The sequence below is a fragment of the Mesoplodon densirostris genome, chromosome 2 (assembly GCF_025265405.1).
Source record: "Mesoplodon densirostris isolate mMesDen1 chromosome 2, mMesDen1 primary haplotype, whole genome shotgun sequence".
NCBI classification, from domain to species: Eukaryota; Metazoa; Chordata; class Mammalia; order Artiodactyla; family Ziphiidae; genus Mesoplodon; species Mesoplodon densirostris.
Window position 1 is genome coordinate 84,620,312 of NC_082662.1, and position 19,896 is coordinate 84,640,207.

The following is a 19,896-nucleotide window of genomic DNA, read 5'->3' on the forward strand; positions in this document are numbered from 1 at the left end:
GGGAAAGCCTGAGCTGGGTTGGAAGACTTCGGGTTCTGGTGAGTGAGAAGGTCAGGTCCTCTCTCTGTGCTATGAAGATGCAACATACTAGGGTGGGATAGGAAGCCCAGGTGGGAAGGAGGGTGTTTCCACCGACAGTCAACCACCAAGAGAGGCCGTGGTGGGGAGGCCGAAGGATGGTTAGTTCAGACCAACCCCATGTGTTACTGTGGCCTTTCTGTGCAGGCCCTGGAGAAAATAACTGCAGAGGCGCAGTGGTCTCCAAACAGAATCTCATCCCTCAGACCCAGATATTTATGGGCTGTTTCCTCAGATACCAAATGGTGAGTTGCACTTTTCTGAATTAGCAGAAGTTGGCTTATGGGAGGACTTCTATTAGAGTGTAAATCTACTGCCAGTCCCTGCAGTGCATGATTCCCTTCGGGACCTCCCCGTCTATCTCCGACAGCTTTAAAATACTGTTAATGGCATGACTTCATCTGCCCCACTCTAGAACGATCCATATTTAGGCCAGAAACCACATGGTCCTCACGTCACCCCACTGGGCTCCAGGTTAGAAAGGGGCTCTTAAATCAGGGAGGAGACACTCTTAACCTATGATTACTCACTCTCCTCCAAATTCCTTGACAAAGAGACAAAAATGAACTTGGCTGAATGGTTAGAAAGCTATTCTGAACACTTCGAAAGGGCAGTAAAATTAGAAGAAGCCTCTCCTCTTCACATTCACTGTCTATTTTTCTACAAAGGGCTCTTTCTCCCTGTAACAGGATTTCCTATGAAATTTTCCTGTTGTAGCTTTTTCAGTGGCACCGAATAAGTCAGTCCCTTAGGAGAGGGAGCTCTGCTGTCAGGGTGGGAAGAATTCCTTGAGAGCTTTCTGATTCCTATTTCCCATGAATAAATGAGGTCCTTAGTCATGCTGGGGCCGACAGGATTTTTCCAAGGCAGACAAGCCCCCAGATCAGTGACAGCCTATACTAAATGGAATTCTTAGTTGTTGTCACAGGTGGGCAACAGAACAGAGGCTTCATCTTGAATTAGTCAAATGAGGTTCTTTGAATATTTTCATCAAAATAAATCGTGTATTGACATATTACCTTTGGTATTGATGTCTTGTAACAAAGGTTAAGAATGGGGGCATTCTTTAAATTAAAAAAAAGAAAAGACAGTTCTGAATACGGAAACGGTTTGGAACATGACTGCAATTTGAAAGGAGATTATTTGGTGGTTTTTGTACTTATATACATTACTGACATAATGGAGCAGCAGGGTAAGTGGAGAGAGGGGCTCAGCCTTCATTACAAACAAGGGGAGAGAGAGAGAGAGAGAGAGAGAGAGAGAGAGAGAGAGAGAGAAAAGAAAAATAGTATTGAGCTACCTTGGTATAAAATTTCAGCCCAAGGAAACTGAAAGTCTCTTGAAAAACAGAGCTTCATCCTAAAGCACAGACAAGGAGCTCCCTTCTTCTGTGTGGCCCGATTCTGCTTCCAGAGGAGACACACCACTAGGGGCTTATGAAGATCCATACGTCAAAGTCAGCACCTCTGTTTTTACAGCCAGCGGGCTGCAAACTTTTCTAGTGCTTTCAAGGCCCCCCAGAGAATTTTAGATGTACCTTATCTCACACCTACCTTTACTCCAAGGAAAGACTTGCGGTGATAGAAGCAGCACAGAGCAGCCGAGAGGGCGTGGAAAGCATTGCATTCCTTAGGCATCTTTCAGTCTTCAGTCCCTGGACCACACACTTTCTTTAGGGTTAAAGGAGAGGGGGCTTGAGGCGTGAGAGCTCCAGTCCCGCTGCAGCAGCTGTGCTGCTCTGGCCCGCGGGCCGCAGGGGAGTGAGTGGCTCCTTCTCCCCAGCCAGGCTGGGACTTTCCCTCTCCGCTGAAGCCAATACGATCCACTCGCTCGATTCTGGCAGGCGGGTGTCCAGCCTGCCATGCACACAGTGCCAGAAATCCTCATGTGACCAGACTCATTTTCTGATGAAATTCTAACCTCTTTTAGAAGAGGCTTTGGGCTTTAGCTGTCCCCTCAATTTAGAGACCCAGCAGAAATCATTATCCCCCCAGCCAACCTTTCCTCCCCAGGGCTGAAGTCACCAGGCAATCTGCTCCTAGAGGCTTTGTCTGTTTGCTTGTCACCCCAGCACCTAGGAGTTCAAGAAGCACACATCACACCACCTTGTGATGAGACAGAGGCTCCTTTGAGGAAAGGACCCAAAGGCGAACTGGGTGTGACTTTCCCCTAGGAGCAATCCTAGAAGTCCCGAGAAACCTGGCCAGGATCACCATCCCACTCTCTCAGCCACCCCCAGAACTGTTTATTTTTAATTAGGATGCTCCTGGCAGCCAGTTTGCAGCTGATAACGTTGGCATAGCCATCACTATTGGCAAAGCACTGTTGCCTTTAGGTGTTTAATTAGCAAGTCTGTCAGCTAACAGCCTGAGCAGCCTGTACCCTCCCCACCTGGCTGTGCAGCCTCTTGGGAGGATGGGGGACAGGCTATGCACCCTCTTTTGACCCAACTGTTTGTCCCACTCTCCTCCTTCACTTTGTTTGTTTGTTTGTTTGTTTACGGTACACGGGCCTCTCACTGTTGTGGCCTCTCCCCTTGCGGAGCACAGGCTCTGGACGCGCAGGCTCAGCGGCCATGGCTCACCGGCCCAGCCGCTCTGCGGCATGTGGGATCTTCCCAGACCGGGGCACGAACCCGTGTCCCCTGCATTGGCAGGCGGACTCTCAACCACTGCGCCACTAGGTAAGCCCCTCCTCCTTCACTTTAAACACTTCACTGTAATTGCCCATCCTGCCTAACCCAGATCCAGCACGCGAACTTCATGTCCAACACCACCAAGCACCACCAAGCGATTCTCCAGTGCTAAGAGGCCTTTACCCCTACCAAGAGCCTCCCGACACCTTAGGGGAAAGGAATTGCTTTTCTTCTTTCATTCCAGTCAGGGTGGATTCTCAACAATTCTGGGTTTTTTTATTTTTATTTTTAATCAAACCCAGGTTTCTGCCTGTAGCGCTTCCTCTCCTACCGTTCCAAATATTAACTTTCTGTGGCTTCGGCCACTCAAAAATGGAATGTGTCCTGAAGCTTTCTAAAACTTCACACAGGCAGAAACTTGTAATGAGGAAGAAACAGAACCTATTCAGTCCAGAAAGGAACAACACCAGATGAGGCATGAGGGAGGTATGAGAAATATCCAACAGGATTAGTGTCAAATCCTCAGGAGGCCTCGGCCTTTGGACTAGGTCAAGTCAGCCTGTAAAAATAGAGAACTGTTTGTTCAATGCCTGGTGTGTGGCTTCTGTGCTTAAATGAGGGCTCTGGAGAGCGACAGATCTCACACTCACCTCAAGGGGCCGAGGCTCGGCCTAATAAACACCTCTAACGTGGGGATGGAGCTACAAAGGGCCTGTCATCACAGGAACAACCAGGGGGGCTGACTTCCTTTCTGCTTCCTCAACTGGCTCCCCACCCCCCATGATCCTGGGACCCAGATGTGCAGCCCTGGGTCCTGGGAAGTCTACCTGAGACCTTGGAAGCAAGCACCAAGGGTGGTAGTATTCATGGGGTTTTTGAGCTAGAGGGGCCCTTGGAGATGGTCCAGTTGGTGGGTCAATACTGTCTCCCAAGGTCCATGAACTGGACCCATGAGGAAGCATTTTCTCTGTTTGCCCTCATTTTCATTAGATGGGGTTCAAAGAGTAAGTCCACATGAGCAGCCAGGGCCCATGGCCCCAGCAGTTTTGTGGGGGTGACTCATCAATCAGGCCAATAGCCACCAGGTAAGGGGCCCAGTTTGCACCTGCTGTTCCCCTTTGACAGGAAGTGACAAGCTCTGTCAGAATAAGAAACTCCCAGGACTTCCCTGGTGGCGCAGTGGTTAAGAATCCGCCTGCCAATGCAGGGGACACAGGTTCGAGCCCTGGTCCAGGAAGATCCCACATGCTATGGAGCAGCTGAGCCCATGCACCACAACTACTGAGCCTGCGCTCTAGAGCCTGAGAGCTACAACTACTGAGCCCATGCACCACAACTACTGAGCCTGCGCTCTAGAGCCTGAGAGCTACAACTACTGAGCCCGCGTGCCACAACTACTGAAGCCCGTGTGCCTAGAGCCTGTGCTCCGCAACAAGAGAAGCCACCGCAATGAGAAGCCTGCGCACGGCAACAAAGAGTAGCCCCCAACCGCCGCAACTGGAGAGAAAAGCCCCCGTGCAGCAGCGAAGACCCAACGCAGCCAATATATAAATAAATAAGAAGAAACTCCCCAAGAGGCTAGCATCCCCGGCTCAGAAAAAGGGAGGGAAGCAGCTCCTTAAGTGCTGCACAGAAATTCAGTGAGATTAGTCAGCCAAAGCCTCTGAATTTTAATACCCTACCCACAGAAAGACTGAATGAAGTGCATTCTTGAAAGAAAATAAACTTAAAAAAACTCAGACATGTAAATTACATAGAATTACGTAGTCAAGTGCTCCAGGGCCAGGGTAAAAGCAAAACAAAAGACAGGTCACCGCAGAATCACAGCTCTTGTCACCTGAGGCTTTCCCTGTTTACTCTAAAAGATGTCTCCATAATGCACGAAGAATTGGTTCTGTCAGGATTAAACAGTGAGCTAATCTTATTAGGTAACTGTTTCCTAAGCACTTTTTATTTTTTTGTTCCACACAAAAAATAATTTCTAAAGCAGCACTCAAAGGTTTTAATCAATTTTCCCCTGAAATGGCCAAGGAGAGAGACTAAAATAACATGTTGTTATTGCCACTAAAGATGATAGTTGCATGAATTCGTAAAGTGCCCTTCACTGACTTATGTTTTTTGATGTCTCCCATCCACACCGATCCTCCCCATTCTCCCCACAATGATGATTCTATTCGAGTTACAAAGAAACAGAGGACCAGAACGGCGTGTCATGCAGCAGAGGACAGACAAAGGACCAGGGACTCCAGCCTGTGTTTTTGCCAGAACCTGGTATCTGATCACCAAATATGAGATTTTTTAATGTCATATAATTAAACCGGTTACTGACACAGTCCCATGAAAAAGGGTTGTGACCTGGGGTAGGTGGCCATTGTCTGATGATTTGGTACATGTGATCTAGGACCAGTCAAATTTTGTATTCAGGGCTTTCTAAACACCTTGCTCTTCTGGGGAGAGGGGTCAGCATCTCTAATGCAACCCCAGGGACTGATGGAGGCGGGGTGGCCCGGAGCAAGCAGCACAGAGCTCTGGGAAAGCGCTGTGCTCTCCAGCGCCCCCTCTGGCCTCCTGGGAGGCTCACTCCTCTGAACCAAGAAATACACCTGTGAGAAAAGCCAAGGCTGCGCAGCCAGATGAACCCTTGAAGAAAATCCTCATGACCTCCCGTCAAATGTTGCCCACCCTGTCTGGGAATAGGGTTAAAGCAGACCAGAGGAAGGCCCCTGCACAAGCATTGCCATCAATGCCATTTTTTCCTTGGGCAGCCTTAATACTAACCTGCCCTATTTAGTAACCATGGAAACAGGGGGTGCCTGCCAGTCATATTCCACAGACAACTGCTTCTTGTCAGCAGCAGCCCTTGGGCTGGGAGGGGCTGAGAGGCGTACCGAGTCTCTTTCCCAAAGTGCCACAGTCCGCACTAGAAGATCAGCCTCCCCGTGAGGCAGACCCTCTCTCCAACACGGCATGGGGTGGGGACGAGGTCTCTGAGGAGGAAGATGTGCCTACCAGGTACCTGCTTTTCCCTGTTTCAGGGCAACCGAGAAAATAAGGCTGCCCACACCTCCACTCCCCTTCCCAGGGCCAGCCCAGAATCAAGGCATCAAGCCTCAAACAACACCGAGGTGCTCTCGGTCACTGTCAAGCAGCCCTGCAGACAGTGACACTGCCCAAGGCGGGCGGCAGGCTTTGATCGGAGGGCACTGATCCAAGGCCACAAGGCCCAGCTGGTCTCTGCCCACAGGGGACACACTCGGAACATCAGTCAAGAGACCAGCACAAGTCTACATGGTCAAAACAGCTCCACTGGGCTTCCCTGGTGGCGCAGTGGTTGAGAGTCCGCCTGCTGATGCAGAGGACATGGGTTCGTGCCCCGGTCCGGGAAGATCCCACATGCCGCGGAGCGGCTGGGCCCGTGAGCCATGGCCGCTGAGCCTGCGCGTCCGGAGCCTGTGCCCCGCAACGGGAGAGGCCACAACAGTGAGAGGCCCGCGTACTGCAAAAAAACAAAAACAAACAAACAAACAAAAAAACAGCTCCACCTATGGGGCAACTGCTGAGACTCCTCACCTCCTAGAAAGGTCCATCCTTCCTGGCTTTTTGCCTCCACTAAACCCCAGTGACCTGGCTCTCGGTGAACAAAGACAGCTTTAAGGAGTTAGGGAGTGAGACGTTCCTCCTGGTGCCCTAGAAGCAGGAAGATTAACCCAGACTGGCCCAATCCTAAGGATCCGAGGCCACCTTCCGCAGGCCCTGCTCCCTGAAGAGCGTCCCGCCTGGGGAGCCCTGGGCTGGAAAGGGGCACTTTTATCAGCAGCCCTGCTTCCCTGGTACCAGCTTGTCTGCGTGATTCTGATCACAGTCACCAGCAGGTGAGGTGTTAGGGGAGGAGGTCGGGCATCTGAGCACCTGCCCTCCCGAAAAAGCCACAGGGCTCGAGGAGAAGGGCTGGGAAACCGCTGAGGGAGGAGGACGCTGTCAGGAAAGAGGTCACCTCCTCCTCACGCGAGACTCAGCAGCTTCACAAGCCGCCAAAGACAGTTCAACACATTTTCCTATATGCAAACACAATTTATTTCCTGCTCCAAAAGGGAATGCAAACTGGACGCGGCGGGAGGAGGGCAGGAAGTGCCGGCTGAGCTCTTAGGGCTGGGTTGTGTGTCGCTGGCGAACACAGAGGGTGCATTTACGAGCGTTTGCTGTACGCCCCCTCCTCTCGCTCTGACGGTTCCCCCAGATTCCTCAAAGGGATGAAAGAGTACGGCTGTTAAATGGTCTCTATCCGGAAGCGGTATTGATCTGCTGAGCACATAAAGAGAGACCAAGGACAGTATTCACAAACAGACTGCTCCCTACCGAGCCTTCCATCCCCTCCACAAATTTGTTCCTCTAACCGGCTATTAAAATTGTATAACTGACAACATGAAGCAAAATTAGGTGAGCACCCAGCCCTGACTGCTTTCTCGCACTGTCGCATGCAATCCCGTCCCATACATCCCTCCACCACCACCGCCACCCATTTCCTGATATCACCCCAGAAATCCTATATTATGCAAGCTCAATTTTCTATTTTTAGCATTAAGGCCAAATTAAAAGAACATGCACAGGGCGTAATTCCAGCCTCTCAAACAGCAGACTCAGACTTTCTGGCGGCCTCAGCCTTCTTTGAGAGTCTGTGAAAACCACGGACCCTCCTCTCAGAACAAAAGGCACATATTGCAAAGTTTTACATATAATTTCAGGGGATTCCTTGTCTCCTGAAGCCCAGCCTTACACCCGTGGGAGTCTTACTCATCCAAGATGATCCGCCACCCACCTCCCAAGCTTCCTTCCATTCTACATCTGCTGTGCAGGCGACACACCCAGAGCACTCATTTGTTCTCCTGTCATTGTAGCGCCTAGGCTTTCTTTGCTGTACGCTTTTCTCTTTCCCCTTCCAGCAACTAATAGTGACAGCAAAAGCCCCTCAGAGGCCCCTCCCATGCGGAGCGCCACAGAGATGGCCTGAGGGGCATCCACGAAGCCAGAATGTGCTCACCAACCAGATCCAGCCGCGTGGGCTCCCATCTCGGCTGCCATGGGCTCGCCCCTCTCACAAGCACTTCTGCAAAATGACATCTGCCAAAACTGAGCTGTGAGACACATCTGCACGTTTCAAGTGCTGCTGGGAGGTGGCAGGGTAGAGGGAGAGCCAGGGTGGGTTCAAGTCTTCATTGTACCACTAGCAAGCTGGGTGACCTTGGGAAATTTCTTAACCTCTCTGAGCCCGTTTCCTCCTCCAACTTACTGGGTTTTTGTGAGGATCAACAGAGATAACACATAAAGAGCCTGGCAACACAGAGTCTAGGCACTCAGCAAATGTGAGCCTCCCTTCCCCCCTTCCCCTCCAAAGGAAGGGACCACAAAACCTGTTTCTCTGGTCCATTCCTCCTACAGGGCACATGCCCAGCTGCACCCTAAATCTCACCCAAAGGGCAGGCTATGGGACCCACGTCCTGCAAGGAGAGTGTGGACAGCACTGCCCTGAGCCACTGACCGACCCCAACTGGTACTGAGGTGACTCCTGAGCCTTGAAAGCCAGGGAACAATGCGGAGGAGTTTAAGAGGTTTCTTTAGCCTTAAAATATTTTTTAGCCTTCAGATTTTAAGACTGCGTATTAAAATTGGTTTGAATCACACTTGCTCAGATACCTAAGATGATTTTCTGCTGCAGACTCTCTGTCATTTGGGGAGTTAACAGGCAGCATGTGAGTCCACAGCATCTGCCCACTTGGCCCTCACCCAAGGGGACTCTTGGGTCCACCTGCAACTACCAAGCTCTCCATGTCCCACCACTGTCCCAGCTAGTCTGACTAGGGATCCCGTGGCCCCTCCTTTCCCATTGTCCCCACATCAAGTGACTGCAGAGCTGGGCTTCAGCCTATGTCCCACCTGGATGCCCTGCCTGATGCTCCTCCAACCTTTCCCCCTGCCCCCTGCCTGGCTCTCCAGGTTCTTGCCCTGGGACTATATCTTCCACATATGTCTAGAGTCCACAGAAGGGCCACCTCCCATGTGCCTGACTCCTTCATATTTCACCAGTCCATATTACTGGATACTCTGATGCCAACCATTTCTACAGTTAGAACTGTGCCTGGGATAGCCCTTGGACGTGCCTGCCTCGCCCAGCTACCTTCTCTGGGTCATCTGTGATTCTGCTTTCTGCCTGCACCTCCTGCTCTCCAGCCCCTAATGGCAGGGATCGCCAGAGTTACAGTGCATTCTTCCAAGGCCACCACACACCCACCTCCCACCCAGAAAGGGTACCAAAGTTCTGAATGAATGAAACAGACTGTGAGGGATGCCTGAGGAGGCAGGGACCCTCGGACAGAGGGCAGGGGAGGCACCAGGTAAGAGGTGGGGCCAGGACTACCCCGACTCATCCCAGCCTTGAAAGCTGGCCAAGTGAAAGAGAAAATGATCTTAATTAATCCCTTCTCTGTTTTCAAGCAAATTCCAGCCACCTGAATACAATACTTCAGTGGGAAAATATCATTTTTTCATGGTCATAAACTGATAATGGGTATCATCTGAGAGACATACCAGATAATTATGCATCCTGCCCAAAGAGCTATGAGAACCAATCAGTCTAGGCCAGGAGTTCTTAACCTCTGGTGGGATGGGGCTTCCATGAACCACTGGAAATTGTATACAAACTGCTGTATGAGTGCTGTTCATTGAGGTGAGGGGTCCATGGCTTTTACCCAAGAGTCATGTGACCTAACAATCCCCAGTGATCCAGAAAGACTTTCAGTGGCTCCTAAAGATGTAGCTTCTGAGGGTCTTAACTTGATCTTTTTTCTAGTGGAGAGAGAATTGCAGAGGATACCCTGGTCACCACAGACATGGGCAAAGACAGATAGCTCCCCCTTCCCTTAGTCACCTTGGACACATTCAAGTCTTGGCAGGGCTGGGGCTGGTAAGAGGAGGAGATAGAGAGCTTTGAGGCAAGCAGTGCCACTTTCCTTTCTGCTGTTGGAGTAGCTTTAAACACCTGCGAGAGGAGGAGAACCCTTTCCCCCAGCTGGCAGAAGGGCCTGTCTGCATGCAACGCTTAGTAAATTCAGACTAGCTACCAGTGAGACCCTCAGCATCCCCTCCCCAACCACAGACTCCAGGGATGCGGTCCCTCCCATTAGACTGCAGCAGTCACAGACATCGTTCCAGCTCTCAGCCGGGCTCCTCAAAGGAGCCTTCACCACCCCATGTGCAAGGTCCCCAAGAGCCAGCATTTATACAGAGGACTTTTACCATAGTGTCTATTTAATACTCATGCTAGGAGACACGTATTATTATCTCTATTTCACATATGAGATCAAAACAGTTCTTAGAGTTAATAATTAAAACGACTATGAATCAGAATGGCTGGCTCTATCGCATGTGATCATGGAAGCATGGATACCACCTGGTTGCCTAGAGTACCTTATCTTGTGCAAATCCAGAAGGCAGAATTATAGTTGCTGCAACAACCCTCTCCCTCCGACCGAGTGACAGATATTTTTGGCAACATAGACAGCTGGTCTCCTCTGAAATATCCCCGGTCAGAAGTTCTCATCATTACTGATGGGAAAGGGCAGGACATGTACAGATGGATACTGAGGCCAGAATCTGAGAAAAGCCAGGAGGCAGCAAAGCCCCATCACACAACTGAAAAATGGAGGGCTAAGGGACAGACAGTCTCTGTCGTATATGGAGATGTCAGCTGGGCCCATTTCTCTACAGGAAAAGGCCAAATCAGAGGGTGAGCTGCACGGGAAGGACTGTACTGATTACCAGCTCCTTTCTTCACTTCCTAAGGCAGTCAGCTGCTACGCACAATGCCACCTCAGAAGTGACATCCAGGCAGTCAGCATTCATGCGGATAATAGGTTCCTTCTGTCAGTGGCTCAAAGGACAGTACAATCCCTGGCCTTACATGTACACCCGGAGGAGTGGGAAGGCAGGGGAAGGAAGGGAGAGTTACCAGGGAGAGCAGCAAGAACTCACCTGGATCATTCTTGAGGATCAACACACCTGCCTCAGGGTTAGGCCACTTGTGACAACAGATGCAGGAATTTTTCCAAAGTCAAACTATAAATCACAGGGGAATTCACAGCCCCTCTGCACCACCTCCCCACCTCCCACCTATAATTTCTCTGTAACAGTAGGGGAATCTGGGAATCTGCCTCCCAATTAAACTGGGAGGCAATGGATATCCAGCATATAAATAAACCAGGAGGGAGATAAGCTAGAGAAAGGTGAGTATATGACTTGAAAAGAACAAAACAAAAATATCTCTGTAAAACCTAGCAAGCATATGCCAACATTTGCCAGCATTTTATATATGTACCCTGAGTAGACAGAGACAATTAGAAACATAGCCTAATAGATTCTCATCCTAAAAATTCAGGGGGAAAAATGATGTAAATAGCAGACAGTGGTTATTACATTTAAAACCTTTACCCCAGGGCATGTGTATTCATGCTTGTAATGGTTGTGAAAGCCAGTCAGAATACTGAACACCTAATGGTCCAGGAGTGTACATGTGACCTAAGTTAGACCAATCAGAGTCCTTCCTTGGGATTTTTCAAACCAGAGCAGAGGTAGAGGTCCCCTTTTCCCTTTGGACCATAAGCTTTAAGATTATAAGCTTAGAATAGCCAACAGCCATGTGCCCCCAACTACATGGAGAAGTTGATCTGAGAGAATGCAGTCAACATGCTGAGAGAAGCAGATGCAAGGGCTGAGAGTCCAGACGTGTTTTCCTTCCTGAGAACAGTCATCGACCCAGGCCACTCTGCCCCTGCCCTTCCCAGTGATAAATTTCCTAGCTCGCATCATCAGTTTGAGAGTTTACAGGTTCACCTTATCATTGTGAGATTAGGTAAACACTTGAGAGTGAACTATAACACACTGTGTTGGGCTCTGCTAGAGTTCACCTGTATAAGACACGATCCCTAAATCTGGAAGTGCTAAAAAGGAGCCAACATAAACTGATGCTACATGAAAACACGTATGATACATGCCCATTAATAACAGGGTGATACACTCATGTTGCAGGGATGGGTGGATATTAATAGTGTTTCACAGCCTACTCCAAGGACACTCCATTATAGAACTGAGTTGTCTTGAGTTCTCAAGGATAAAGCAGACATGAATTTGCCTGTAGGAAAAGGGAGAGGGATTCATAGAGTTAGAATGTTCTGTGCCACTGAGTATAGGTGTAAGTTTTGCTCCCACAACCAGCATCCCGCCCAGGCTACGGGAAACTACTAATAAATGGCTCTCTCAATCCTGCTTATAAAGGCAACAGCAGCATCTTGTGTTCCTGGAGAACATTTCCAAAGGCTATTCTGTTTTGTAGAAAGCCAGAGGACCTGATTCAGAGGCAAAGGCTCAGACATTCCCTTACAAAGGAGAACTTTACCAGGTACGATGGATTACCTGGGAGGGCAACTCTCATGACTCCTAGATCAAAAGAAAGGAAATTTGCATCACTTCCAAATTATATTTACATCTTCCCAAATTTGTTCCCTATGTAGTCCTTAGGTGGGCACGGCCTGGATGGAGCCACGGATCCCTGGTTCTCAGCCTGTGTGGCCCTATGGGGCATCCTTCACCCATTGCTCTTGTTCTATTCATCCCAGTGAGGAGCCCCAGCCCCAAACCTGTCTTCCAGCATCCAGCTACTGAAGCACTAATTAAAATGATGTGTCCTTGTCTGGTGGCCTCAGGACCCAGGCCTCAGTCATCATCTTCACTCCAATGCCCAGTACAATGCCAGAACATTTGAAGATAGCACAGGGATTCTCAATCTCGATCCACAAACACCTTAGAAGATGCACCGTAAGTGTGTGTGCATATTTGTAGAGACAGGTTTCTTATTCATCATATTTGCAAAAAGATAGGGGACCACCCCCTAGATAGTTAAGAACCACAGAAGCATGAGACATGAATTGCCACATGGGGGTTGTTTTCCTCACTGGTGAACCCACCTTGCCATCCCTGTGGCTGGATTAGGGCTGGTTCCCACTTCATCACTTAGAAGCACTTTACTCTTTTAAACTGTGACCTACCCGGGTTCCCAAACGGGAAGAGGCTCCCAAGACACAGTAATTCCCAACTCCCGCCACCTACTCTGAGTGAGCAACCATAGAATGCTCTGCAAACTGGGAGAGAAGAGGATATGGCACTGTTCTGCTTAGGCTCCTGCCAGTAAAGACCATGGGAAGACAGAGAGGAGGAGACTGGACCATGATGGACACAACTGGACCACACAGCTCCTTTTAAAAAGTACCCACCTGGGCCTCCGAAAAATAAGGATCCAATTGGAGACTGGTGGCCACAGGAAACAGTCCATCAGCTTTATCATTTCTTCTGTACAAAAAGCTCTTTTGAGAGTGTGAATGGGGGCTTTATGTAGTAAGTTCTCATCCACGAGCTAATAAATATGTGAAATAGCCTCTCAGACCAGGTTCTTACAGCCTGGACACTGAGGTCATTCAAGGAACAATTAGATGCCATCTGGAGAGAGCTGGAACTCCAAGGGCCAAGTGGCATGCTCTGGTTCCCAGGGTCTGACACATCCTTATCTTCACTGACAGAAAGGATGAATAGAGTCAGCTAGCTAATCCATGCTGGGAGCAGAGAATGGGCAAATACACAGCAATTAACAAAAGCTTAAGGATCAGGGGAATGTTCGAGTTCAGCCTGCCCCAAGGAAATATACCCCTTGACTGCATTCACACATCCAAGCTGAGCATCTTTGCTATAAACCAGGCATTGACCTCACCAAGCTCTGGGCTTTCATAGTTTTAACATAAAGCAATTAGAGCAGAACAGCAACTGCTGTGGCCCAGCTCTTTACAGTATATAATGAGCAAGGACTTGATCGCGTGAAATAGAGTTAGTATTTACTGAGGCTTTACAATCCACTCAATTGTAAAGAACAGGCAGACAACTGTGAACCCTTATTTCTGAGATAGACCCTCAATTTTTTCTTATTTTTAAATGAAAATTGATGTCTCTTCTCTATTAATAATCAGTATTTTAAATGTAAATGCTATTGTTGAGCAAGCTGGGTTTTTTCTTAGCTAGAGAAAAAATATGTATTTAGATAAACAGACAGTGATTATTTGTATTAGTGTTTCTGCAGCTTTATAACAGCTCTTTAGTAGCAGGAGACCCTCTAGGACGGCAGTGCTCAGTGTGGTCTGCGGGCCCACGGGAGCCTTTCAGGGAGTCTGTGAGTTTAACAGTATTTTCGTAATAATACTGAGACCTTTTTTTGCCTTTTTTACTGGGTTGACATTTATGCTGACAGAGCAAAAGCAATGATGGGTAAAACTACTGGGACTGTAGCAGCAAGCAAGGGGGAGGCACCAAACTGGAAAAGTAGTCACTGCATTTCTTGACCACCATGTTTTTTAAATTTATTTTTTAAATATTAAAAATATGTATTTCTTTAAAAAATAGCCAGTTCCACTTAAGAAGTCCTTGATGAAGCAGTAGGAATTACAATAGTCTCCCCTTATCTGCAGGCAGTATGTTTCAAGACCCCCAGTGGATGCCTGAAACCACAGATAGTACCAAACCATATAAATTCTATGCTTTTTCCTATACATACATACCTATGATGAAGTTTAATTTATAAATTAGGTACAGTAAGAGAATATCTGAATGGCCAACATCACTACTCTTGTGCTTTGGGGCCATTATTAAGTAAAATAAGGGTTACTTGAACAAGCACTGCAATACCTTGAGAGTCAATCTGATAAAAGATGGCTACCAAGTGACTAATGGATGGGATACATTGGACAAAGGGATGATTCATGGGTTAGGCAGGAAGGAGATTTCATCAGGCTACTCAGAATGGCACACGATTTAAAACTTACAAATTGTCAGAAAAAGAAAACACACTCATTAGAAAAGATACATGCACCCCAATGTTCATAGCCATGTGACTTACAATTGCCAAGATAGAAACAGCCTAAGTATCCATCAACGGATGGATGGATAAAGAAGATACACACACACACACACACACACACACACACACACAGGAATACTACTCAGCCATAAAAAAGAATGACATTTTGCCACTTGCAACAACATGGATGGACCTGGAGGGCATTATGCTAAGTGAAGTAAGTCAGAGAGAGAAAGACAAACACTGTATGATATATGTGGAATCTAAAAAATACAACGAACTAGTGAATGTGACAGTAAAGTAGACTCACAGATATGGAGAACAAACTAGTGGTTACCAGTGGGGAGAGGGAAGAGGGGAGGGGCAATATAGGGGGAGGAGATTAAGAGGTACAAACCATTAGATATAAAATAAGCTATAAGGATCTATTGTACAACACAGGGAATATAGCCAATATTTTATAATAACTATTTATGGAGCATAACTTTTAAAAATTGTGAATCACTATATTGGACACCTGTAAGTTATATAAATTGTACATCAACTATACTTGAGTAAAAAAATATTGGACCACCACATAAAATAAAACTTATGAATTGTTCATATCTGGAATTTTCAGACCATGGTTGACTGTGGGTGACTGAAGCTGCGGATCAGGGGGACTACTGTATTCACTTTATTACATCCTGGCCCTTGAGTCCATGTCTCGAAATTTCTGTGTGGTGAGACGGGAAGCAGACATACTGTACTTCTCCTGCACACCCAGCACAGTGGTTGTCTTGAGTGAAAGCAATTGTGCCATTAAGCTGTAGGCTGCACTAGCTGCTTTTTCATGGAACGTCATTTTTATTTCAAAGAATGTCTGACAAACAATGGTTATTCAGACATGAGTATTTATTTGGCAGACATTTTCTAAAAAATGAACAAAGTGAGCCTGTCACTTCAAGGAAAACAACTGACAGTGTTTATTGCCAATGCTAAAACTTGAGCTTTCAACTGAAAATGAGAATTTTGAGAAACGTGTATTTACCACCATGAGTGGTAAATACTTTAATGATTTTTTTCATGAGTGACGATAATAATGAATGTGAGTTTTGGGTATTGTATAGTGAAATATGTTAACATTTGGAAGATCTGCATATCTCAGCAAAGTAGTATTTTTCAAATGACCAATGCACGATGGTACAAAATCATGCATGGGTAAGATCCATTCACATTGCCAGATAGACCAATGGATTTTAAGGAAATAGAGTAAAAAAAAAAAAAAAGTTCATTGATATGATTTCAGATTCCACACTGAAATTAACCTTTATGGAACTACAACTTTTCAAGTTTTAGTATAATAACAAAGAAGAATATCTCTAGTGATCTGAAAAGGCTATTAAAATACTATTCTTAGGGGATGAGGAGTGGGCAAAATGGGTGAAGGGGGTCAAAAGGTACAAATTTCCAGTTATAAAGTGAATAAGTGCTGGGGATGTAATATACAGCATGGTGACTATAGTTAATAATACTATACTGCATATTTGAAAGTAGCTAGCAAAGTGGATCTTGAAAGTTCTCATCAGAAAAAAATTTTTTTGTAACTATGTATGGGGACGGATGTTAACTGGTCTTATTGTGATCATTTTGCAACATATACAAATATCAAATCATTACATTGTACACCTGAAACTAATATAATGTTATGTCAATCATACCTCAATAAAGAGAAGACTATTCCTCCCCCCTTTTTTTTTTTTTTGCTGTATGTGGGCCTCTCCCGTTGCGGAGCACAGGCTCCGGATGCGCAGGCTCAGCGGCCATGGCTCACGGGCCCAACCGCTCCGCGGCACGTGGGATCCTCCCAGACCGGGGCACGAACCCGTGTCCCCTGCATCGGCAGGCGGACTCTCAACCGCTGCGCCACCAGGGAAGCCCTTCCTCCCTTTTTGAATTACATTACCTGTGCAAGACCAGATTTTCTTTAGACTTCAACCAAAATTATGTAACACAACAGATTGAAGGCTAAAGCAGATATGAGAATCAAGCTTGTTCTATTAGACTAAACACTAAAGAGATTTGCAAAAATGTAAACCAATGCCATTCTTCTCACTAAATATTGTTTTGGAAAATGATTATTTTTTATAAAATATGCTATTTATAATCACATAATGGGTTTAATATTGTTATTTTAAATGAATTAAATAAACATTAAAAATTCCTACATTTTAATTTCTCATACAATAAACCAATAGCTAAAACCCACATAGCAAAAGCTCTTTGGGGTCCTCAATAATTTGTAACAATTGAAAATGGGTCTTGAGACCAAAGAGTTTAAGAACTTAGGCTCTCATATATCTAACCTACCTGTTTTACATAATTTTGATTAAGCCATAAGTTTTCAGCATCAAATCTATGGAGTAGACTAAGGTATATAAATAGAGGAGTATCTATTTTTATAAGTAACTATCATAAAAGCACTAATGATTATCAGAGGAAATTTGGAAACAGAGAGAAATGTGAAAAATAAAACAAAACTCCTTAATTGCCAGGAAGTTAAGTTTGACTTATTACCCAACACTCAATCATTCTACTCATACGTGTTTATCTTACAGAAATTCTCGCACAAATGCACACCAAGCCTTCTCAGTGAGGCAATGCCACCCTTCCAGTACTGAGCTTCACGCCTCTTTTCTCCCACCCACATCCAGCCCCTCAGGAAATCCCGAGGCTCTGCCTTCATATTATATGTCAAGAATCCCCCTTCTTCACCACCCCTTCTGCCATCACAGATCCAAATCATCACCATCTCTCACCTGGACGGTCACCACGGCCTCCCATCTGATCTCCCTGCTCCTACCCTTGTCCCTCACAGTCTGCCAGCAACATACAGGCCAAAGTGATCCTGAGATGGCTCCCCATCTCACTCTGTAGAAGTTAACATCTTTACTGGGACATCCAGGCCCTGTGCAACCTGCCTCATCCCCCTTCCTCATTCTCTCACATCAGCTCTCACCACTCTCCTCAAGGCCACCCCCTCTGGCCCCACTGGCCTCACAGCTATTCCTCAGAGGAAGAGGTGAGCTCTGGCTTTCACGGCCTTGCCCTTGCTACATCCTCTCCCCATCAGACACCACTCTTTTTTTTTTTCCTTTTTTTTTTTGCCATGAGACTTACGGGATCTTAGCTCCCCAACCAGGGACTGAACCTGGGCCCTTGGCAGTGAGAGTGTACAGTCCTAACCATTGGACCGCCAGGGAATTCCCCAGACACCACTCTTGACTTGCCCCTCCAGTAGAAAGTTGCCCTCTGGGTGAGGCCTTCCCTGGCCACCCTACTTAAATTCAATGTCCCCTTAAACTCCAACATTTCATAATTCCTTCCCCTGATGAATTTTTTTCAGCTGAGCACTTATTGCTACCGAACATGGTGTACTCGGTTGTCTTCTTTGTCTTCTCACTCTTCCACCTCACAATATAAGATCCATAGAGGCAGGGACATTGCTTTGTTCACTGCTGTATCCTCAGGCCCTCGAACAGTGACCGGCTGATGGCAGATACTCAATAAACATTTGTTAAATGACTATGCCATATATAACAAATATGACTATATTTGTTAAATAACTGCAAAACTGTTTTTAACAAGAACCCAAATGTCAGCAGGAAATTGGTTAAATATAATTGTATTTCATACAATGGATTACTGGATAACCATTCAAAAGAAGGAGGTAGGGCTTCCCTGGTGGCGCAGTGGTTGAGAGTCCGCCTGCCGATGCAGGGGACACGGGTTCGTGCCCCGGTCCGGGAAGATCCTACATGCCGCAGAGAGGCCACAACAGTGAGAGGCCCACACGCCGCAAAAAAAAAAAAAAAAAAAAAAAAAGGAGGTAGACCCATATGTTTAACAGGGAATGATGTCCAATGAAAAAAGGAAGTTGCAAAGCAATATGTAGTTATACACAATTTTGGGAAATCAATCAAATTGTTCCCCAGCTCAGCATTCTTGCTCTCTTTAACAGTTTGACCATCTCAGAATTTTCTAGGAACACTTGAAGTTTCCTCACCCTTCCCATTCAATAAATATGAGAGTCCCTACTCTTCCCAGAAGACTCCACCTGCTGTTCTCTCCTGCCGCAGTCAGCCTGGGCACACACTTTCCCGCAGGCTGGGGTCTCCCCATCAGTCTCTAACATGTTGATATCTGTCTTCTGCCTCACCAAATACCAGCTTCCTTCCTGTCAAGTCATCATTTTTTTCAGCTGTCAAGTCACAATTCAAATATAATTTTTTCCAAGAAAACTTCTTGGTAGTGACATGTGAAACTTCAGATCGATGCCAACCCCCCCTCAAAATCTACATACAGTATTGCAGCATCTTAGAGCTGTTAGTCCAAAAACGTTAGACAATTAATTCTAATAATAAAATGCCTTGACAATTTTAATCTGTCTTATATGGAGCTAATGAAAATGACTTGCCTTCTTACATAATTTAAACACAGACCTTAGTTCTGAGGTTGTAAATATAATGCTACGGCACACTATTACATTTAATATTAAAAGCTCCCAGAACACACAGAAACTGTCGCACAGCCAAACGCTGTGCTGTTGTGTCATTCAATTACCACTAGAGGGCAGAGCTTAACAGCAAACGATTCCAATGCTGAAGAGCCTGGCCTCTCTTTTGCGGGTTGATGAGTTAGTTACCGGGACCTCATAGTTGATAATAACAACATCCCTGAACTGAGGATTGAGAGATCGGAGTCACAGAGGTTGCCAGAACCACACTTTTTAAAAGTGTATACCTCTGGGCTTCCCTGGTGGCGCAGTGGTTGAGAGTCCACCTGCCGATGCAGGGGACATGGGTTCGTGCCCCGGTCCGGGAAGATCCCACATGCCACAGAGCGGCTGGGCCCGTGAGCCACGGCCGCTGAGCCTGCGCGTCCGAAGCCTGTGCTCCGCAACGGGAGAGGCCACAACAGTGAGAGGCCCACGTACCGCAAAAAAAAATACATTAAAATAAATAAATAAATAAATAAATAAAAGATAAAATAGAAACATATTCTCTCACAGTTCGGGAGGCTACGAGTCCAAAATCAAGGTGTCGCAGGACCACACTCTCTCCGAAGGCTCTAAGGTGGGACCCTTCCTTGCCCCTTCCTAGCTTGTGGTGGTGAACACTGGCAATCCTCCGTGTTCCTAGGCCTGTGCACACATCAACCCCAATCGTTGTCATCACATGGCATGCTCCCTGTGCGT

At 46.7% G+C, this 19,896-nt stretch overlaps 1 protein-coding gene across 4 annotated transcripts in view; it reads right to left on the reverse strand.

Annotated features, from left to right (window-relative positions):
• BCAR3 (BCAR3 adaptor protein, NSP family member) overlaps positions 1 to 19,896 on the reverse strand; it is a 117,201-nt gene that overhangs the window by 50,483 nt on the left and 46,822 nt on the right. Inside the window, exon 1 of one of the 4 annotated variants that reach the window (XM_060090147.1) lies at positions 1,632 to 1,872. The exons of the other annotated variants lie outside the window; for them this stretch is intronic. Within the exon in view, the coding sequence (XP_059946130.1) occupies positions 1,632 to 1,715 (84 nt within the window). The 5' untranslated portion in view covers positions 1,716 to 1,872. Of the gene's footprint in view, positions 1 to 1,631; positions 1,873 to 19,896 lie in introns of those variants that run through there. 4 annotated transcript variants of the gene reach the window in all.